A 23,149-nucleotide genomic window follows, 5' to 3' on the forward strand; every position below is an offset into this window, starting at 1 on the left:
CTGCCTTTCAGGTCAGGAGGATTTCAAAGGTGTCCTCCAAATAAACTCCATACTGTCATAGATTGGGACAAAATGTTTCCAATCTATACATTTTTATAGCACATGTGAATAGAAACATGCTTAAGTATTCAAATTCTTGGTATCCCACGTATTTAGGAGAAGGCTTGAGCTTATTGGTTACACTTGGCTCATGCTTAAATCAAGACCAATGCGAGGGAGATCAAAGTCGTGCAGAGAGCAACAGAAAATAACATGCAGGTTTTTTTTCCATTTCTGCTGTTCGGACTGTTCCTGCAGCAACTATTGAACCGACTTTGCTGCAGTCCCACTTTAAGCACCTCGGCGTCTTTCTGCACCATCAGAAAATCTGCCTCAACTCTCGGAGAGCTAACGGCGCTATTTGGAGAGTAAAATAACGCAATCCGCCTTAAAATCCTAGCGAAATCCAACAAGCTTTTTTTTGTGGCCAATGTTATTACCATAAAAAGCTGAATTGGATCTCTTTCAGTGGAGAAAGAGTTACACGACCGTCAGTTCACTTTGTAAATGTTGTCATTGTTGATTGCTTTAAGACCAGTGCTTATTTGTGGCTGGTGTAAACATATTATAGAAGGTCCATCATAGCAGATTGCACAGCCGACGTGTAAATACACAGTAACTCCACTTTACAGTCTATCTTGTGAACGCTTTGAGACATCTCAATAAGACGCTCTATCAAACTCAAGGACTATTATTATTATCTATTGGGGCCAATATTAGAGATCTACGTCTCTGGTGCCTGATTGAGATGACAACACAATCTAGTGACGTCTGACAGGCAATTGCATTCAAAGCAGAAGGGAATCCAAACAAACATGGAACCAAGTTGGCAGGAAATCTCGGTTTAGACACCGGTTGTGTTTGGATCAAGACATCTAAATAATGAGAATGATGTGCCAGAATTGTGCACGTTTGAATAATGGTGGCAAGTACTGCATTCTTTCAGATACAATTTACTGCACTTGATTCTTTGCAACCCAGCACTCTGCATGAGGACCACTTTGTACTATGATTACATTCCAAAACCTGCGCATCCTGGGAAAATTGCGAGGCTCTAACCTACATTCCTTCACAACAAAACCCTGGCCAGAGGATTTTATTTGCGAACAAACCATTTTAAAATTGTCTTAAAATTAGGGTTTGATTTTTCCCATTTTGTCCTTTAAGAATGGAGACATTCAATCCACGACTGTTTACGGGACGCTATGTGTGTAATTGGCTGTCGCCTTTCACCCACAAAATATACAGTTAATTCACTTTACAGTGTGAAGTGCTTTGAGTCGTGATAAGGTGCTATATCAAATGCAAGGATTATTATTATTATTAATATTCCCATGTTAGACATTTCGGAAACATCACAATTACAGCGTCTCGATTGCTGATATCGCAGAAAGTCTGTGATTGGAGACGGATTGATTAGCATTCTGATATACAGAGTTAGGTTGGTTGGTTAGTTGTTTAAGGCTGTCAAAAGATCAAGTCTTTTTGATAATGATGGCCATTATACAGATGTTACCACTTCAAGCACATGAAACAAACCTTGCATGAACTGGATATGATTCATTTAACTTCTCCACACACACACACACACACATAAAGAAACACATGCCTTGCTGAGATTGAAACAAACCCCATTCTCGAAAGATTTGCTACATAATAATAATAAAAAATCGGTCACTTCAATCCACGACTGTTTGTGGGACGCTGCTATGTGTAATTGGCTGCACCGTTTCGCCCACAAAATATACAGTCAAATTCACTTTAAAGTATATTCTGTGAAGCGCTTTGAGACGTCTCGAAGACGTGATAAGGCGCTATATCAAATGCAAGGATTATTATTGTTGTTACATACTCGCTCAGGCTCATCAACATTTGGCTAGCACAATGGTGTACGTCAGTCGCGTTAGTAATTCTCAGACGTTCACATTTAAACAAATGTGAAAAGCAGTGACTTCGTTTCATGCAAGGCTGATTTCCGCTAAAAACAAAGGCTAAAATTCTGCTGCAGACACAAAGCATTACAAGCAGATTCGTTTTTTTTAAGGGTCCAGAAAAGGCACATAGTCATTATCTAGTGTCACCCCTTCCCAAGGGCAGAATTCCTCCTGCTTTCACTGCTCAAAATTTTTCACATTATTTACTGACCACAAAGTCCATGGCCAAAATGCCGTTAGATTCACGTATTGTTAAGTGACACAAAAGGAGACTTTTGAAGATGTTAGTGCACTTTGCTTTGATATCACAGAGAATCGCACTTAAAGTAATCGGACGAGAAATCACTGTCCAATTCTAGTGCTTAATTAATATTTGCAGGGCTATAGGGTAAGAGCGGGGGTGTGGGACTGGTTGGAGATTCTTCAAAAGTTTTCCCTGAAACTACTTCCGCTCAAACTCCCTGGTTATTTCACGACGATTTGCACAAAACCTACACTTTTGTTCTTACTGTTTGCAAAAAGGAACATTTTCAAAATCAACTCATCATCGCACTGGGGGTGAAAAGACAATTTAAAAGGGAAAATCTTAATGAAGCTTAATAAACATATTCAGAAGCTCATCACCTGCTTGGAACAAGCCAATATTCTGAGATATGTATCTGCAAGTGGATTATAAATCACTGTTCATTGGAAGAATGAAGCTAATATTGTCCGGTTTTTGACTGTTGATTCTGCAGAGATTATGACTTGAATGGGGTGGGGGTTAATTTAGGTTCTTGCACACAGGAGGAACTCTTCAGCTTGGGACGGAGAGAGGAGGGGAGAAGGAGGGGTGTGGGGAGGAGGGGCAAGGATTAAAATGTTGCACTATTTTGCTTCCCAATTCCATATACAACACATTTTTAACTACTGCAGAATCTTAGCACAGAAGCATTTGAGTTATTAACTTCTGAATGGAGTAAAGTAAGAAGCATTCGAAAAGAGGCATGCTTATTGCTTACTTAAAGCCCCATCCAGTCCCCCCAAGGACAATGGCACCCACTAAAATGGCACCTGCGATGGACCCTATAATGATATTGGTGCCACTAGGACCTGTGACAGAGGGGGGAGGGGGAAGGGAGGAGGGGGAAGAGGGAGGAAACGAAACCATGGGAACACACGTCAGAATCATGACACAAGTTTCTCAAGGCCATCTGCAAAACATTTCTGTTGCATCTCGATGCATTGCATTGCTTACTGTAGGCCCGGATGTTTGCATTTCCTATTTTGTCACCAAATTATTTTGTGGTTACGAAGACTGTGGAGAAAGAGGCAAAATCGTTCAGGTTTTTAATGATAGTTATAGCATGGATTTAGAAAAAAATGACCAAGGCTAGTCTAGTGTAGTCTAGTTTAGTCTAGTCTAGTCTAGTAGATTGGGTACTGATGGATGGCGTTTGCATTTATGCAGATGGTTAGTTTCAATGGTTTGAGTTTCTATCCAAGTGGATTTCGCACTGTACCCAATCAACAATTGAGGCCATTTAATATCCAACAGGTTTCTCAGAACCTGCACTTTAAGTGACTCCAGGTTTGAATCAATCCAAATGAGAACCAGGTACCGGTTCAATCCACATCGGATCTTCCTCTTAAACATTTTCCGTAAAGATTAATCAATTTTTTAAAATTTTATTTTGTCCTGGAGACGGCAGGGAGCTTAACTGAGGGCAGAAACAAACACCGTGAATGCTTTCACACGCAAACAATTGGACCACCTGAATTTTTAACAACTTTTCAGAAAATAATGCATAACCTTTAACCGTGTTGAGTTTAATTTCTTAACCGTTAGAACTTGAAGGAAATAATATTAAGGGGTGAGAAAATACTGAGAAAAAACAAAAAGGGGAGGGGAAGAAGTTGCACTTGGTTTAATTTGAGATCATTGTTCGACTTGGAATCAATGTGGGAGGTGAGGGAGGAGAGGTAGGGAGGGCGAGTGAGAGCAAGACGGGTGTGAGGGGAGTGGTGGGGGTTGAGGGGAAAGGCAGGTGAGGGAAAGATGGGAGGTGGGATGGGGAGAAGGGTTGGGCTGGGGAAGTGGGTTCTGCAAAAAAATACAATCGCTTTACTGTGATCTTCCACAAAGGCTGTCAACACGAAATTACCAAACAAGCAAAAAAAAACCTACATCTAACTACATCTCTCGCGAGTTTTAAAAATAAAAACAATTCCCATAAATTGGAGTTCGACGTCAATCATTATTTGGCGTCCAGATGCAGAATCATGTCAGTAAAGTGATTTCTCTCTTCTGATAAGTTCACAGAGGGGATGAAAGTTGATAGAAATTTACTTTTCTAACTGGAATATAATTTGATCCCAAACAACAAAAAAAACCTGAATTCACTTGTGCAGAATTTACAAATGGAAGGACAAGCCAGTCAAAAAAAATCAGCTATCCAAAGGTAACGATTAATTAGCTAATTGACTAAATTAACTTAAATGATTAAGTAATCGATTAAATCAAACATATTAGGGTCTACAGTATAATACATCAGAATCTACAGACCAACAGTTCTTCACATCAACAACTGCAGTAAAAAGGTTTCCACATTAAAGACTCAATTACATTTTTTTCCAGTTCTGTTTGCACACAATCTTTTCTATTTAAGACACTGAGAAATGTTTGGAATCTTATTATAATATAAGTATGAGACCGGTATCACTGATGCAGACAAACCCTTGTACTGTGGCTCCATGTTCCACATCAGAGTTGGGTCCGGGATTGGGTCAAATACGCTGCAGTCCTTCCCAGTCCAATCACGGAAACATATGCATTTCACCTCATTACTGCAGACCTGAGGGCAAGGACAAGCATAGACTGACGTTAACAATTCTGTCTGTAGGAACGTAGGAACAGGAGGAGGCCATTCAGTTCCTCGAGCCTGTTCCGCCATTCTATAAGATCATGGCTGATCTGTACCTCAAGTCCAATGACCCGCCTTTGCCCCCAATTTCTCCCAATATCTCTCGATACCCTTTCGCCCACAAAACATATATTTTACAGTGTATCCTGTGAAGCGTTTTGAGACGTCTCGAAGACGTGTTAAGGCGCTATATAAAATGCAAGGATTATTATTATTATTACTACCATGACCTAACAAATATTATCCACCTCTGTCTTAAAAATTTGAATGGATCCAACATCCACAGCCTCTCAACCTCCCTCAAGATACCGGTGAAAGTCCCACAGAATTACAATGAGGTTCGAAAGCTGATCACGCAAACCGCTTGCATTTTTCAGTCCGTTGCAAAAAGAACTACAAGCGTTTAACAATCCTTGCATTTGAGAGTAGTGCCTTTTCAAGTCGTTGAGACGTCTCACAGCGCTTCACAGAATATATTGTAAAGTGGAGTGACTGTGTATTTTTGGGGCCAAAACAATTTGAAAACTTTTATCTTCCATTTACAATCCGTGTGAATTGTCTGTCTTCTTTTGAGAAGCATAACCCGCCCCTTTTAAGGCAGTTTATTCCAATTCATTCTCGTCAGGTTTAGAATCGGACCCAGGCTCTATTACTCTGTGAGATTCTCGTTTCTAATGATTTGTTTTTTTCACCCTACATCCCACTCCACGAGATAGAGACATCATCGACGTTACGTCTGAATTAGGGTCATTGATAAGGGATATGGTTGTGCAATGTTTAGAAAAGATGAAATTGATGAGATACCAGGCTCGGGATTGTAACGGGAACTTAAAAGGAACACCGTAGTAGATGGGTTTATTTAGATTTGATGAAGACATTCGATAAGGTGACACGGATAAAGAGACGTGGCCAAATTTAAGGCACATGGACTAGATGGAAAGGAACAAAGTGGGCAGAGGTTGAAGGAGAGATGGCATTTCTATGGTTCCGTGGAAACTTCCACCACTCGCAAACAAAGATACAGTCTACACCAGGAATTCCGCTAGTTAAATATCTCAGGTAACTCACTCCATGGTCAAAGCAGATATCGCCACTTGCACTGTGAGGGCAGGAGCTCAGGTTGAAGGCTTGCATTGGGAGACATTTGTGGTCAAGGCACATCATGTTAGGTCCACACAGAGTGCCGTCCTCCACATAACCCAGGTCAGTGCCATCATCCAGCAGCACATGGCCTCCCCTGCAAACAGTGCATAGTAATAATAATAATAATCCTTGCATTTGATATAGCGCCTTATCACATTTTCCAGACGTCTCAAAGCGCTTCATTTGACTGTAAAGTCAATTGACTGCATATTTTGTGGGCGAAACGCGGCAGTCAGTTGCGCACAGCAGCGTCCCACAAACAGTCATCGATTGAGTGACCAAATTATTTATTTTTTTGAAGGGATTAATATTCCGGAAAAGCGATCCGCCAATCGACTTACAACCGGGTTCCTACCAACTGCTGGGTAAACAGAGGCGTGTGGAGTAAGGAAACTTGCCCAATGTTACGCCCTGCCCGGGAATCAAACCCAGCTCCTCTCGCTTGCAAGGAGAGGGCTCTAACCACTGAGCTACAGAGCTCGAGATCACACTGTAATCCCCTTGAAAGCATCAGGATGGAAAACAACAATAATGGGAGGGAGTCCCAAGGCGCTGGACAGTCAAGAGTTTGGACCCAAACTGCGGGCTGGAGCCAAGAGGGGTGGAGGGCAAGGGAGGTGGGGTTGGGAAGAAACTGAAGCCACGGTCGTAGAGGAAGGTCTGACCGGAATAGCAAAGTCAAAAAGGCCGGCCCTATTTAATGACACATCACATAACACTGGTTTCTCCTTCTGGTTGCAATAGAAAGGTATAGAGACACACACGCGCGCACAGACACGCGAACGCACACGCACGAAAGCATACACGCACGCGCACACACACAAAGTGTGGTCATGCAATATTATCACCAGTGATTGTATCCCTTTTTGAACAGTGACATGGGTTCTTTGACATCCACCTGACGGGACCTGGGCTTAAAATCTGACCCAAAGGACAAGCACGTCCGACAACCCAATGGCCTGGACTGTGAGATCAAAGTCCCGAAATGGGGCTTGAACACACAACCTTCTGACCGAGCGGCAGCAGTGCTACCGATCATTTGCTCTGGATTCTAACTGGACTCTGATTGTTTCAGCCCTACTTTACCTGCAGTCCATGTACTTGTTTTGATGATATAAAACCATGCTGGTGACTTCTCCACTCAGCTCCCCGTGCTTTGGTGACTGAGTGATATTGGAACACAAAAGGTAACCGCAGAGAACGTCCCTGTGGGAACCGGGAGAAATTCACAGTTACTGCGCTCTTAAGATAACCGGCAAGTAAACATTTTAAGCTTTAAAGAAGATGAAGACAGCTGGTAAACACCCGGTGGCAGACAACATTTGTATACAATGTAATTATTGCATTCATTTGTCCTTTTTAATGGAACTGGATATAAAAATAACTTTCACTTCCAGCAGTAAAGTGTTGTCGAGCAGAAGAAGTGGATCAGTACTTTGCTCTGTTTATAACAACACTCCTTACATCTGGTCTGGTGGCTTTCGGATCAGGAGCTCTTCCCAGAACACTTTACAGGATAATACTGTAAAGTGTGGTGAACGCAGCAGCCAATTTGCGCAGAGTAATGTCCCACAACCAGCCAGGGAGTGAATAACTAATTTTATTTGGGGGATTGTTGGCCAGGACACCGGGGGAGAGAGAGAGACACTCCCGTCTCTGTTTTGAACAGCGCCGCGGGATCTTTAACGCCCACCTGAACAGGCAGACAGGGCCTCGGTTTAACGTCTCATCCGAAGGACGTCAAGGCCAAGTTGTTTATTGACGCACGGACAAAACCACACCACTCCAAAGATTTGTCTTGTTTAACAACTGGATGGTTCTGCTTGTGCCCAGGGTCTGGTTTGTGTATGATCGGGGGAGTTTGAGGTGTCACTCACTGCTTGGGGCACTGAAGCCAACTCTGTCCGTCTTTCCCGCAGTTTCCTTTTTCAGTCCCTTCAACATTCAGCTTCTCGTAACAGAATCGATCCGCAGAGCCTTGAAAGACACCAAACGTTCTGCTTCAATCTTTGAAGTCTCCCTCACGAGCATTGCTTTCATCTCCAGCTTGCACAGACAGTTTTACACGTTTGTTTGTACAGTCGTGGCATCAACCCCTCTTTCTCACTCCCGTTCCCTCTCTCGTACCTCTCTCTTTCCCCGCCAAGGTATTGCGCCAAACGGCCTTAAACTCAGTCGTAATTTGGAAGCTGAAATTGAACGCAATTGGTTTTAAGGTCTGCGACAACCTTGGGATTACAATTTCTGCGAAGGAACAATTTGAGTCTGAACGCAAACATCCCACAGCACAGAAGAAGTCATTGTGTCCATCGTGTCCGTGCTGGATCTTTGAAAGGGCCATTCACTATAGCAGGCGTGAATTGTAATGAGATCCAACAACCAGTTAATGTGACCGTACTTACTGTGTCCCCAGGTATAACTGCACTGTCTATCTCTGGTTTTGCATCCTCCATTGTAACAGCGACCCTACAAACAGGAAAAGGGCAGCTCAATTACAGCACAATAAATAACAATAATAATAATAATAATCCTTGAGACGTCTCAAAGCGCTTCGCAGAACATATTGTATTGTAAAGTGGATTGACTGTGTATTTTGTGAGTGAAACACGGCAGCCAATTGCGCACAGCAGCGTCCCACACAGACAGCTGTGGATCGAGTGACCAAAGTTTTCCTTCTTTGAAGCGATAAGGCAGCATAACCTGACATCCTGCCTGTAAAACTGGTTTGCCTCGATGTTTACCATCGTGCAGAATTGCGAGAAAATTCCTGAAAATCCGGTCTGAGGGAAGCCGATTCTCTTTGAGGCCCGCAGGAAAAAAACAACTGCTTTGGCCAGACCGATTCTGCACGATCCCTCACAGGTCCCAGCTGTGGCAATCGCTCCGTTGATTAATTTCATCGCTTGAAAGAAAAAGAAAAGGAAAGTTTATGGGAAATCACCTGTTCGTTGTCGCACGCATATCCATTCAGCTTGTGAACGTTCCAAGGGCACTGCAGGGCAGAGAGAGACAGGATACAAGTTGCCATGTTTCACCATGATTTAAGAGCAACTCTGGTGCACTCTCCCTCAATCCCTCCGCCTTGCCCCCTCCCCTCTTTCAAGTCCCGCCTGAAAACTTTCCTCTTCGACTGTGCTTACGGCCCCCTCCCCCCTCCCCACTACATATGTTGTCGTTGATTTAAGAGCACAACTTGACCGGTGGTTTGTGGGAGTTGGTCATTGGGATTCCCTTTCTCCCGAGGATAAGCAGGACACACAAATTTGACGGAAGGAAGGTTTTGCCTGGAATTTACCACCTTTGTAAACACTAGTAATTTCATCACTTGCTCCTAATCCCCTTTCCCCTAACCCTCTTTACACGTCCTCAAGTCACGTTTAATGAGTCTAAATGTGCTCCAGTGGCTTTTGCTTGTGAATAATTGTTTGCGGAATATCCTTTTGCTTGTTTGCATAAGACGAAATGTGCTGATAATAATATAATAATATAATCATAATATGGAAAAAAAAAGTACCACTGAATGATCCTTGTTGTGCTGAAGTAAAGCCATTTTCAGGAACATTTATTAATATCCTTTTCAGTCAACACTCTACTTCCAAACAAGCATTTAACCTCCGCAGATAAGAACGTATCGGGAAGCTGAGCTCTGCCCTACCTGGCTAGAGTCCCCAGTGCAGGTCTCTGCGATGTCACATTCATTCACTGAGTGTCTGCAAACTGTCCCTCGAGGCTCGTACTGGAAGGAAAGCCCGCGTTTCACACAGAGAGATTAGGACCGAGATCCCCTGGGGGTTCAACCGATTCAGTTTTCATAGCTTTGCTGTTGCGCATCTGTGATGAAGCTTCACTTCATGTTGCTTAACCAGCCTCTGGCTTAGAGGGTTAACAGGAGCCGAGTGGGAAAATATCTCTGCTCCTTTGAGTCAGGTTGACCATCAGTATTGTGGTCCTGAGTGGCTCAGTAATCGGGCTTGTGTTTTATGGTTAAACGACAGACTCAGATCAACGCGTCATCATGTGGCTTGAGACGAACGATACCAAACCTCGTGCACTTACCTGACAGCCTCTACAGCACAGCCCAGCGCTACACATTGCGCTGTGGGTCAGGGTGCATTTTTTGCAGCAGTCGTTCCCTGGCTGGATGCACTCCTGCACAAAACGAGACCAACCTTTCAGAGGCACAACAGCAACAACTTGCGCTTATGTTGCGCCCTTTGCGTAGGGCAGCGTCTCGGAACCCTTAAAACCCAGCGAAGTGCTCTTACTTGGCATCCTCTACAGCATAGCCCTGTTCTACACCACAGCACTGGGGATGTAAAACAGTCGCCCATTGAAACATTTTCTCCATAACAGATTAAACCGAGATTAGATTTGTGACAGCTTTGCTATAAATCGCCTTCCTAAAACCACATGAGACCTCACTTACACCGCCAGGTTTCATATTCTTCCTGGGTCTATACAAGTTTACTGCTGATTAAAATATAAAATATATTTAAATATACAGTCAATTCACTTTACAGTGTATTCTGTGAAGTGCTTTGAGACGTTTTAAAGACATGATAAGGCGTAATATCAAATGCAAGGATTATTATTAGTATTATTTATCCCTTATTGTAAATTATGCATCAATAGATTTAATAATAAGAGGATCTTCTCAGTTTTACTTAAAAACTCTGTGTGTCTCTTTTTTCAACAGCACCATGAGGCGCTATATTAAACGCAAGGATTATTATTACTACTTAAAATCCGCAGATAGTAAATGTACTTACAGCGATGTTGCCACAGTCGCACTCCTCTCCCGTTTCCACAAATCCGTTCCCACACTCCGGAGGGTCAAAAAGCTGTGGAAATTAGGGAGCGATGTCATTTTTAAGTCTCGCCTAAATCACCTGATTCAAGTCTGATATGCTTTACCCCCGCGCCCCCCCCTCAAATAAGCAGCTGTCGGATGAAGTATGGAGTTGTTAATAGGGTCAAATTGCAGTATGTGACATCCTAATTATCACATCAGTGATAAATGAGGTTGAGTGATAACAAGACTGGCTGCGCATGTGACTTCTTCAATTCTCCCTCCTGCCCCTCTCCCCACCACCACATCCCCTCAACTCTATATAGTACCTAATGTGCTAATTGGATGTAAAGAGGAACATGGCCCTAATTTCCAGGCTCTGACATCTCCCGCGAAGTTATGCCCCATTGTCGAATGGTGTGTGTCACACTTCACCTTTCCCACCCAGACGTTTAATGTCCTCACCTTGGAGGGCTTATTGAATAGACAAATGCCACCCCCAGCTTGCAGGAAGTGGGCATATTCGCTCAGGCTACATCTGGAAAATTTCTGGGGTAGATAATACCTAGAACCATAGATAACACCAATGTTAATGACAAACAAGCAAGGGTCACATCTAAAGGGGACCAAGCCCATTTATCTTTCATGCGAAACAATCTTACCCAGTGTCTTCCATTATACACCCAAGCCAGACATCAGGACACCGACACTCACCTTGGAGAGGAAACCAGAAAAGTTATTTGTGGTACACCAACAACATCCAATTACACTTGTCTAGTGCCTTCACGTCAGGAGGATGTCCCAAGGTATGGTCGTAGAGGAGGGTCTTGAGATGGGTCTTGAAGGAGGCAAGGGAGGGGGCGAAGCGGAGGCAAGGACTGTGGGATGGGGTTCTAGAGGGTGGGGGCAGAGAGGCTGAAGGCCCGCCCGACAATGGTGGGGCAATCGAGGTGAAGCACCAGAGCATAGACTGATAGGCCAACAGGTAAGTGACTGCAATTCGGGCTAGTTCTACTTCACAAAGATTGTGATCAGGTAAACATTAGAGCTGAACCTGTTAGCAGTGAAACGAAAAGACGTCTTTATTCAGAGAATAGTGAGATTGCTGTCAGAGATTGACATCAGCAAAGGACTGTTAACGCAGAGTGGGTGGGAATGTTTAGCAACGATAGCAATAACTTGCATTTATGTAGTCCAAAACTATGTTTATTCAGATGTAAAATTGGATTTATTGTCCATTTCTCTTCGACTCATCAAAGTGGCTGAATCTTAATTTAATTTAACCCTAAATTCTGTAGCTCAGTGGTTAGAGCACTCGCTTTGCAAGTGAGAGACCTGAGTTCAATTCCCGGCAGAGGGTGAAACCTTGGCCAAGTTTCCTTCCTCCACACAGAGCCTAATAATAATCCCTCCAAAACCAAAAACAATAATAAATTGGTCATTTTCAATCCACAACTGTTTGTGGGACATTGCTGTGCGCAATTGGCTGCCGCGTTCGCCCACAAATATACAGTCAATTCACTTTACAGTGTGTTCCGTGAAGCGCTTTGGGATGTCCTTCCGACGTGAAAAGCGCTATATCAAATGCAAGAATTATTATTATTATTAAAAAACAAAAATGCAAGGTTTTAAATAGCGGAGCACAGGTAAAGTTCTCCCCTTCCATTACGTACACTAGGACATTGTCATAGAGTAAACTACACAAGCAGTACAGCTTATGGCAGCCACACAGCTTCAGATGGGATGACTTTTAATGCTGTCTTTACTGTACAAAGTGCTTCCACAGCTTAGAATTGGCAACCATTAACAGTCACCACTTGGTGGCAATAGAGCCTTTAATCTGCATCGTAATCCTTAATGCTGTGTAAAGTGCAAGTGGATTGTGTCTGCTCTCTCTGCTCAGCGGGCTCCGACCTGCTCCATGTCCCCCGCCCGGCCTGTCCCGCCATCTGCCCCCCACCCTCTGGAACTCCATCCTACATTCCCTTTGCCTCTGCTCCCTCCCCTTGCCCTCTTTAAGGCGCGTCTCAAAACCCTCTTCGTCGACCGAGCCTTCGGTTGCCCTCCAACCCCCACCCTCTCTGCCTCCTGATCCCAACCCCCAGCTCGTGTCCAAATCCCTGACTGTCTGGCGTCTTGGGAGCTCCTCACAGCAATTAAGGGCTGATGGCCGCTCTCAAGGATGGGCAACCTTCCGTCCACGATCTAGCGGCAAGTGGAAGAAGGTCTCCAGCCAGTATGGAGCAGCTTTGGTCCACGGAAACAAACCTTCTTCACCTTTATAACACACAAGATTCAAACCAAAGCTGACCCGAGGTAAACAACCTCAAGGTTTTCTCTTGCATTTGAATTGCAAGCTTTCCCTTCCCAGATCACATGTTTCATGTTCCATATCAACTATTTGCTGCATATTCCGCACGGAAATCGTCCTCAAGGTGCACGTTGAGACCAACTCACCCGGTCCGACGTTTGGTTTATTCCACATCATCCCCAGGTTCTGTCCCAGGCTCTGCCCTAGTGTGACAGCCATCGCTCCAACATTCCCGTACTGGGAAAGAAAAGCAGGAAAACAGCAGCAGCCTTAATACACAGATCAGAAACAAAGCTCCACACCTATAATAATTATCTCTGCATTTGATATAGCACCTTATCATGGGATGTGGGGCAAAGGCAGGTAATTAATAATAATAATCCTTGCATTTGATACAGCGCCTTATCACGTCTTTCAATACGTCCCAAAGCGCTTCACAGGATACGCCATAAAGTGGAGTGACTGTGCACTTTGTGGGCGAAACGCGGCAGCCAATTGTGCACAGCAGCGTCCCACAACAGTCATGGATTGAGGGACCAAACAATTTTTGGGGGTTTATTTTGAAGGGATTATTAATGGGAGTTGACATACTATACTAGCCATCTAATAGAATGGCAGAACAGGCTCGAGGGGCTGAATGACCTCCTCCTGCTCCTATGTTCCTATCATGTCATTGAGGCGTCTCAAAGCTTTCACGGAATATATTGTGAAGTGGATTGACTGTGTATTGAAAGTCAAATAAGCGACATGCACACTGCAAAGCAGCCAGCAACTCAGTAAACTCTGTACAATGTGATTTTCTAGGTGCCCAAGGCTGGTTGCAATCAACTGTAACAGGACACAAGGGCGACGGAGATAAGATACATTCGGCTATGTTGTCCAACTCTTTGCTCACAAACGTGAATCTCTAAACTGAATTGACAGTTTTTAAGAGTGACATCTATTTGCTCTTAAAAATGTTGATCTTTTCTTTACGTCTATCGCCTTTTGTGAAGTAGCAACCGAAGCCAAAAAACATTGAAGTGAGAGTATAATAAGAATCCTTGCATTTGATATAAATGATATATGCCTTGCATTTGATACAGCGCCTTATCACATCTTCGAGACGTCTCGATGTGCTTCACAACATATACTGTAAAGTGAATTGACTGCATATTTTGTGGGCGAAACGCGGCAGCCAATTGCCCACAAACAGGTTTTTTTGGAAGGATTATTACCCCCGGAAAAGCTCGCAGGGCAGAGTAGGGTGTTTCTTGAAATGCAAGGGGAGCAAGAAGGTCAGGGGATGGAAGAGGCCGAGAAGATTTAATTAACAAACCTCATTGACACCTCCTCCCTTAGACAGAGTGCAGATCCCACCAATGAATGCCGTTGCGCTGTGGCTGCTCTTAAACGTGTTGCCCCTGTGGACAAAAGAGTCAGGGCATCAGAGTTAACAGAGCAATTCACGCTAGACAATGCACGATGATCAAACACTTGTCAAACACTTTCCCTCTTCATTGAGACGACACGATTTCACATCTCGAATTACCAGAAGCTGTTTCCTTGGATTGGCCACGATCGAGAAATAAACACATCGACTCTCACATCATTGACATTTGTGTTAGCTTCACTGGGACCACACTGTAAAAGGATTACTGCTACCTAATTAACCTCCATTAACTATACCTCACTAACTTCAACAATATCGCATGGGACACCGTGGGAGGCCATCTATGTTTCACTCATGGTGCTGGGAGGTGAACGACGAATTTAATTGTGCATGTGGTGTGCACTTGTGGTGTGTATGTGCGCGTGTATGTATGTGCATGTGGTGTATATGTGTGTGCGCGAGTCTGTGTATGCATGTCCATGTGTATGTGTGTGAATGTGTGTGAGAGTGTGTGTGTATGTATGTGAGTGTGCGAGTGAGTGTGCATGCGTGCGAGTGCGCAGGCAAGTGTGTGGAACTTGATATGTGGCGTGAAGATACCACACCCAGGATAGAAGCAGTGATCTGGATTAGTGCAGTCTTGTCTGGCTCGGGACCAGGACTAATGAGACCAGCGCTGGGGATCAGCTGGGGCGTGGTGTCTGATTGCCAGAGACAGGTATGTCAGAGGGAGCAACGGTTCCAAGGCAACAATCGTGGAGTCCTGTAGCTCAGTGGTTAGAGCTCTCGCTTTGCAAGCGAGAGATCTGAGTTCAATCCCAGGCAGAGGGCGAAACCTTGGGCAAGTTTCCTTACTCCACACAGAGCCTAATAATAATCCCTCCAAAACAAAAAACAATAATAAATTGGTCATTTTCAATCTACGACTGTTTGTGGGACATTGCTGTGCGCAATTGGCTGCCGCGTTCGCCCACAAATATACAGTCAATTCACTTTACAGTCTATTCTGTGAAGCGCTTTGGGACGTCCTCCCGACGTGAAAAGCGCTATATCAAATGCAAGGATTATTATTATTATTATTATTATTAACAATGTTCGTGAACCGCAATCGGACCGGGCGCGAGCCAGACTTACGACAGAAGGTGAATGGCGTCACTGTGGTCTCTGATCGAGTTGCGTCTGTATTTCATGAATTCCTTCAGCGTTACCAGCGGGTCCTCGTCAATATCAATTTTGTTTCTGGATGCCCACGTTTCCATAGCGACCAGCACAATCCTCGTGTTCAGCTGCTCCTTGTAAATCTGATGCAGAGGGAGACAAAAAAAACAGCAAGACGTCAGATGTGTTTTTCCTTCCAGCAGAATTCTGCCCCGAATATACAAAGCACAAGAGCGACGAAAGCGATCCGAGACCTGTCACCGAGACCTGCTCGTTTGAGGCGTCTTATTCTAATTATTATTCCTTTTCAGATTCAGCGGTTGATTAAATGGCCAAATTCTTATTATATATATATCTTTTAGAATAGCTGATTAACAAGTGGCAGGAAGTAGGAATCTTTTTCCAATTGGCATCCAGTGTGTGGTGTGCCAAAAAACTATTATTATAGTGTCATGGAGAGGAAATTAGGGTTACATTCGTTGAGAAAGGAGGCAGAGAGTTGGTATAAAACTGCTCCAGTATATAGTTTGGGACACGACATGTCCAGTGACTGCTAGGATGGTGGAAGGTGTACTAGATGGCCTTCTTTTCGCCTAGTAAATTCTTATACTCTTATGACATAAGTTAGGAGGTGTTGCGAAATAAGGCAGGTGAAAAAAAAATGCAAAGTGGGCAGAACTATGGCAGATGGAGTTTAACACTGAAGAAGTAACTTTGGACTGAAGAACAACAGTTGAGAGTAATGATCTAAACAGGAAACACTGGAAAACAACAGATAAGTAGAGAGACAGTGGTGATTAAATGGATTTGAGGTATTAGTACAGCAATAAAGCATTTGCTTCTCATCAAAACACCACATTCCACACAGACAGTAAGAGATTGTTGAGGACACATCAACCTATTTATTGGCTGTATAAAACTTACCGCATCGGCGAGATTCACCACAGATTTGGCGAAGTTATTAGTGAGGATCACGGAGCTACGCTGCTTTTTAAACTGTGGGAAGACGACAGACACAGTTTAATGCAACTGAAATTCAATGGAAGTTCAATCAGAATTCACTAAGAATAATCCTTGCATTTGATACAGGGCCTTATCACGTCATTGAGATATCTCAAAGCGCTTCACAGAATATACTGTAAAGTGAGTTGACTGTATATTTCGTGGGCGAAACATGGCAGCCAATTGCGCACAGCAGATGTATCGCAATGGGTGGGGAGGGGGGAAATAGTAAAACAATAACCGGACACATTATTAAAAAAAACGTTGATGGAACATACCAGAGCGTGATCATTCACGACCATCAGCTCGATGTACTTGGTTTCTCTCAGAACGGTGTGTTTGCCTCGACGAACCTGCAAACGGCACCACAAACAATCTAATGTGAAAGTTGCTAACATAGGAGCAACGAGCTGGTAACTCTCACAGAGGTTTCTCATCAAAGCGGGATCTTTAATGGATCTTTAACGGTACATTAGAGGCCTGAAATTTCCCCTACTCTGAGGCAGGAGGCCACTGTCCCACAAAAGTGCCCTTTCAATGGGTCCCATTTAACACATGCAGGTTCCCACTGATTCCATGACCTCTCTGGATGCACAGGGCTCCAACCCATCAGTGTAATATAGTCAGTATAGCGCCTCTCAGGTTGGGAGGATGTCCCAAGGCGCTGGACGGTCAGGAGTTTGGATCCGAGCAGAGGCGGGGGTTGGGGTAAGGTAGGGTGGAGGACAGGGAAGGTAGGGGTAGGAGGGTGGTCGAAGGCGCGGTCGAAGAGGAGGGTCTTGCGATGCATCTTAAAGGAGTCAAGGGAGCGAGGCGAAGGGAACGTGGGATGACCCGATCCTTTTACCTGTCGTTTGATCCGGGGCCTTAAGACGACTATAGAAGAGTTCCTCTGTGTGGCATTGTCAGTAAAATGAGCTACAAAGATTAACAGCAAAAGAATTATATGATTATATATATCACAGATGTATGCATCCCTTTTCGACACATTTCATTATAACTTTAAAGCACACAAAAATTCACCCAAAAATCCAAAATGTAGGTTTTAATTAATATCAACTTGAATTATAATAATAATAATCCTGACATTTGATACAGTGCCTTATCACGTCTTCGAGACGTCTCAAAGCGCTTCACGGAATATACTGTAAAGTGAATTGACTGTATAGTTTGTGGGCGAAACACGGCAGTCAATTGCGCACAGCAGCGTACCCACAAACAGTGGTGGATTGAAGTGACCAAATGATTGTTATTATTTTTTTTGATGGAATTATTAACTAATGGCACAGTAGGTACACATGAGCGTGACTTACCAAAAGAGGTACATTCTGGAGGGATGTCGAGACCAGGGGATCTGTACACCGTGTGTGGCTGCTGCTCATGCTGTGTGTAAGTCAGAGAGACGGATCAATGGGGTTAACTACACGTGGCCTGTTTATAATCAACTAACAAACGGATACATTTGAGAAAGTCTCCAAATAAGTGCCTTCATTTCCACGCAGTCACTAAACTCGGAACTCCAAACGGGAACAGACCTCCATCGCCAAGGTCAACGTTGAGTCAAATCTCTCAGGTCTGTCAAGCTCGGCAGTGAGGCAGATTTCCCTCTGGCACGTTGTCAAGTTTCTTTTGTTTAAATGTGAGGATAAAATGGAAAGGAGAGTGGGAGGGAGGGTGTGGGGGAGGGAGGAAGGGTTAACTTTGGTTTGAAAGCACTTCTTCCTAGAGAACTGTCCTCCTTTGATGGAACTGAGGACGTGAATTGCTGCTCTTTCAAAGGACATGAATCTGTTTGCCCACCATGGGATATAGAACAATGCACGTAGAACATCCCACATACACCCGTCTGTAGCTCTCCCTCTCATTATAAACTGTTAATCATCCGGCCCCTGATAGCTTATTACAGTGCAGTCAGAGGCCGCTGTCTCCAATTAAAAAGAAGCATTTTAGAAACACGAGAGCACAAGTAGGTTCCGATGGCAAATTACAGCAATTAGGCACTAAAAAAACCCCATTGCAAACTGAACACAACAGGAAAAATGAATTTCATTGTTGCCAGAGAATCTGAGAATTTGAAGCAGATTTTATCATAATAACAATAATAATCCTTGCATTTGATATAGTGCCTTATCACGTCGTTGAGATGTCTCAAAGCCATTCACAGAATATATTGCGAAGCAGATTGAACGTGTATTTTGTGGGAGAAGCGCGGCAGTCAATTGCGCACAGCAGCGTCCTACAAACAATCATGGATTGAAGTGATCAAATTAATTTTTATATATATACACACACACATAGTCTGTTTTACTGAGAGATTGGTTTCAATTTGGAGGAAGTGGGGGGGGGGTGGGGTGGAGGTTGAGGTGGTGAAAAGAGGGGAAAGGGTTAATCAACGTGCTGAACACACAAGACATCATGGCGACTGGAACTGACTTGACTGTGATGTGGGTTAACCGGCGGCGACTCCAGCAAAGAGCAACTCATCAATCAGAGGCATGATGCTATGCTCAGAACCGTGAGCTGTAGCAATAGCTGTCGACACTGGTGTAAAATTAAGAATCCCCACGAGCTGAATGTGATCCATTATAAAATATAAATTATTCTGGCTCGGATATCCCCGCTCTACTCTTTCCAGCAGTCATATGTCTTTCTGCACCCACCCTCCTCCGTCCCTTCGCCTCACTTGCCTCCTTCAGCACGCACCTCAAAACCCTCCTCTTCGACCGAGTTTTCGGCCACCCTCCTGCCCTCCACCCTCCCCGATCTCGACCCCCGCCAGCTCGGATCCAAATCCCTGACTGTCCAGCGCCTTGAGACATCCTCCCGACGTGTAAGGCAGGCACTGTGTAAATGTCTTTTTATATTGTGTTTGTATTTCTCCGAGAGGTATAAAATGGTGGATGCAGCCAACGTGCACCACTAGGACCTTAAAATAATCCTTGCGTTTGACACAGCGCCTTATCACTTTTTTTTTTGAGACATCTCAAAACGCTTCGCAGGATTTACTGTAAAGTGGATCGACTGTGTATTCTGTGGTAGAAATGCGGCAGCCAATTACACACAGCAGTGCGCCATAAACAGTCGTGGACTACATTTTTGAACATGCAGAAAGGGGGCTTGATGCCTATGTTGGATAGAACGGTGGTGGAAACCCAACTGGTTTTCGCGGCCCTGTTAACCCTTTCTACTGGTATATTGTAATCACCAGCCAGTTACCTCTGAAAGATTCTCTCTGTCAATGTGACTGCCACTGTTCAGACTCTTGATTTGAATATGAACACAACGCCAGTGAGATGCAAGCCAAGGATGATATTGACATGCTACTCTCTGATTACTTCAGAAACAGCTCTTCAAATTCTGAAATTCCAGTTCCAGGCTTTGCATTAAATAACATCCATTCAATAACATTTTGGGTCAGAACCTTATACAGTTACTGATAGACTTTATTTGCATAATAATAATCCTTGCATTGATATAGCGCCTTATCATGTATTCGAGACATCTCAAAGCGCTTCACAGGATATACTGTCAAGTGAATTGACTGTATATTTTGTGGGCGAAACGTATATCCAATGCCAACGTTACTAAGTTCTTTTGGACTAACTAGAAAGATTAGCTTTCCAGTCGTGTTAAATAGTCTGAAGGTTTGGAAGTATAAAGTCTTTATTAGTGTAATCCAACAGTTGTGTTAACTGGGTCATACTGAGACTGGGTCTCAATCCAGACCAGACCAAAGTAAATACAGTACGAGCAACGGAATTCTGCGATGCAAATGTGTTCTAAACAGCTCATAAAGCCCTATGATTTATTGATGACTAACTTTGGGGATTTCAGTGTTGCTTAGTAATCTGAACCACAGTTACCCACTGACAAGCAATGATCCCTTGTTATGATAAACCAGAAAGGTGCATTGCTAACGGAACTACTATAAATAGACCAAGAGATTGAGAATCCGTGTGCACATCTAAGTCTCTGTACAGAAAAGGCTTTGTGAGGATATCACATGCAATTCTACGCACGGTGCCAAGTCTAGATACTCGGAGACTTTGCAATCTCTATTTTTAGCACTCTTGTGGGAATTTAGACCAATAAGTTACATATAAGAAGTTCCACAACCTCAAGTGTGTAATTTATTCAGAGGCAGAAGAAGTTCATGTTCCAAATAAGAAACCTCAAAGCTGTGTGTCGTTGCCACTTTTGCTTTCTAAATCCGTGTTGCCAGATTGGGTTAGAATTAAAATACCTTTAAGACATCAAGTTCCTTTTTTGACACCTCTCCTATTTATGCCTCTGTCGCCACGTCAATCTGATCTTCCCATCTGTTCCCTAGCTATGCTGCATGCCTCCCATCTCCTACCACCCACAAAAATTTTGGGGGGTCGTTAGCTTCTTTTCAACCGTGCCTTCAGCTCCCCTCTCGACTCTCTACCCCCTCCTCGCTCCCTCCCTTCCCTCTCCTCACCCTGACCATTTCCCCCTGCTCGGATCCCGACCCAACTGTCCAGCGCCTTGGGACGTCCTCCCAACGTGAAAGGCGCTCTATAAATGAAATCTTCTTGTTGTTGTAAAGGGATGGATCATAATTCACAAGGAACAACACCGAACTTGAACACAACAATGTTCTGGCCCCACCTGGAATACTGTGTAGAATTCTGGGGGCCCTGTAGGAATGGGGACATCTTGATATTGGAAAGTGTGTCCAGGTTATGAGGAGAAACAAGCTGGGAATATTCCCACTGGGGTTGATTAAAAGGCTCAGGGAAATCTTATCTTCATAGCCAGTTGGGGTCCTCGAGGTCATAGATAAATTTAATCTCAAATTCAGTGGTAACTGTATGAAGGAAGCCGATAGTTTGGCTGATTTTACCTCTGTTAGTAAGTTTGGGATTTTTAGTCAACTTAGGATTTCCATTGTTAGTGATCAATAGTGAATCAGCCTCACCATTGAGACATCCACAATGTGATAATACGTTTAACATTGTCACAAAGTCTGCAACAAAACACACGGTCCTTAATTCAGCAACGGGAAAGTGAACTGACACTTTAGATATGACAATCATTCTTTGCACAGAGAGAGAGAGTGATTAACAACAACAAATTACATGTGTATAGTGCCTCTCATTAAAACATGGAACTGTCAACTTGGCAGGTGACGGAGGGAGATTGCCTCAGCAAATACAAGGGCGTATTGAAGCGCTGGTTAATGACACAATAGATAGTGTTTATTTTGCAACTGATCAGACGGTCTTAATTGATGGGCTTTCTTGATCCTGTGACTAACATTCTTAGTCACCAGCCATGTGGGGTGTCGGGGGGTTTAACACTCTCAACCCGCAATAAGATACCATGAGCAGTTTGTAAAGTCCAGACAGACTACCTTATTGGAGAGACCGTCACATTAGGAGGGATTGCCTTACCTCATCATCTTCACTGCTCCTTGGTTCAATGATGTACGTGTAGTTCCCATCATAAAACACACCGCTAGAGAGAGAGAGAGAAGCAAGAGTTAGTAAGTGATTAAGATTGGTTTTCTCACACTTTAAGAATCAAAGGTTGAAGCTGATTTGTTGTTGTTGTCGGGAACAAACCGTTTCCCTTTCATTAAGGTTCAGCAACGCAATGCAATGATGGACTTAACTTAGATGAGCCACTGCACTTCAAGCAAAAAGCTACCCCACTTACTTCAGTCCATGGCATGTTGAGATAGCCACGAAAGAGTTGGTGTTCCCTCTGATTTTCCCATGGTAATAGCAATGCTCTCCACCCTAGAAGGTTAATAACAGGTTGAGTGATGTTCACAGACCGAGTATTTAATTTCCCACAAGGAGGACGATAAATTCAGGAAGCCGAATGTGCCCGAGCAAGGTGAACCAGCTCACTCCACATGTTCCTTCCAATCAACATTTCCTCGCCCCAGATGTGATCAATAGTTACAGCACACGCTGATCCCCACTAATTGTATTGAGCTTCTGATTAATCAGCACATTAACGCTCAGAATTGAAAGCAGCGACTGTGCATAGAGTCCTGTAGCTCAGTGGTTGGAGCACTCGCCTCGCAAGTGAGACGACCTGGGTTCGATTCCCGGGCAGGGTGAAATGTTGGGCAAGTTTCCTTACTCCACACACCTCTGTTTACCTAGCAGTAAGTAGGAACCCGGTTGTTGGTCGATTGGTGGATTGCTTTTCCAGGAGTAATAATTCCTTCAAAAAAAAATAAGAATTTGGTCACTCAATCCACGACTGTTTGTGGGACGCTGCTGTGCACAATTGGCTGCCGCATTTCGCCCACAAAATACACAGAAGTCAAGTCACTTTACAGTATATTCTGTGAAGTGCTTTGAGACGTCTCAAAGACATAATAATAATAATCCTTGCATTTGATATAGCGCTTTTCATGTCTTCTAGACGCCCCAAAGCGCTTCAGAGAATATACTTTAAAATGAATTGACTGTATATTTGTGGGCGAATGCGGCAGCCAATTGCGCACAGCAATGTCCC

At 43.8% G+C, this 23,149-nt stretch overlaps 1 protein-coding gene across 1 annotated transcript in view; it reads right to left on the bottom strand.

Moving 5' to 3' along the window:
• Positions 1-23,149, bottom strand: part of LOC103183862 (disintegrin and metalloproteinase domain-containing protein 11) — a 42,665-nt gene that overhangs the window by 2,432 nt on the left and 17,084 nt on the right. The window contains exons 5-24 of the mRNA XM_042343443.1: positions 22,334-22,416; positions 22,069-22,132; positions 17,965-18,034; positions 17,499-17,569; positions 16,930-17,004; positions 16,574-16,645; positions 15,626-15,792; positions 14,438-14,522; positions 13,266-13,356; positions 11,471-11,522; positions 11,274-11,373; positions 10,789-10,860; positions 10,076-10,168; positions 9,675-9,755; positions 8,961-9,011; positions 8,422-8,485; positions 7,897-7,996; positions 7,106-7,225; positions 5,945-6,113; positions 4,690-4,807 (exon numbers count right to left, since the gene is read on the bottom strand). Of these exons, the coding sequence (XP_042199377.1) occupies positions 4,690-4,807; positions 5,945-6,113; positions 7,106-7,225; positions 7,897-7,996; positions 8,422-8,485; positions 8,961-9,011; positions 9,675-9,755; positions 10,076-10,168; positions 10,789-10,860; positions 11,274-11,373; positions 11,471-11,522; positions 13,266-13,356; positions 14,438-14,522; positions 15,626-15,792; positions 16,574-16,645; positions 16,930-17,004; positions 17,499-17,569; positions 17,965-18,034; positions 22,069-22,132; positions 22,334-22,416 (1,798 nt within the window). The remainder of the gene's footprint in view (positions 1-4,689; positions 4,808-5,944; positions 6,114-7,105; positions 7,226-7,896; positions 7,997-8,421; positions 8,486-8,960; positions 9,012-9,674; positions 9,756-10,075; positions 10,169-10,788; positions 10,861-11,273; positions 11,374-11,470; positions 11,523-13,265; positions 13,357-14,437; positions 14,523-15,625; positions 15,793-16,573; positions 16,646-16,929; positions 17,005-17,498; positions 17,570-17,964; positions 18,035-22,068; positions 22,133-22,333; positions 22,417-23,149) is intronic.

The sequence above is a fragment of the Callorhinchus milii genome, unplaced genomic scaffold, assembly GCF_018977255.1.
Source record: "Callorhinchus milii isolate IMCB2004 unplaced genomic scaffold, IMCB_Cmil_1.0 Scaffold23, whole genome shotgun sequence".
In the NCBI taxonomy this organism is placed as follows: Eukaryota; Metazoa; Chordata; class Chondrichthyes; order Chimaeriformes; family Callorhinchidae; genus Callorhinchus; species Callorhinchus milii.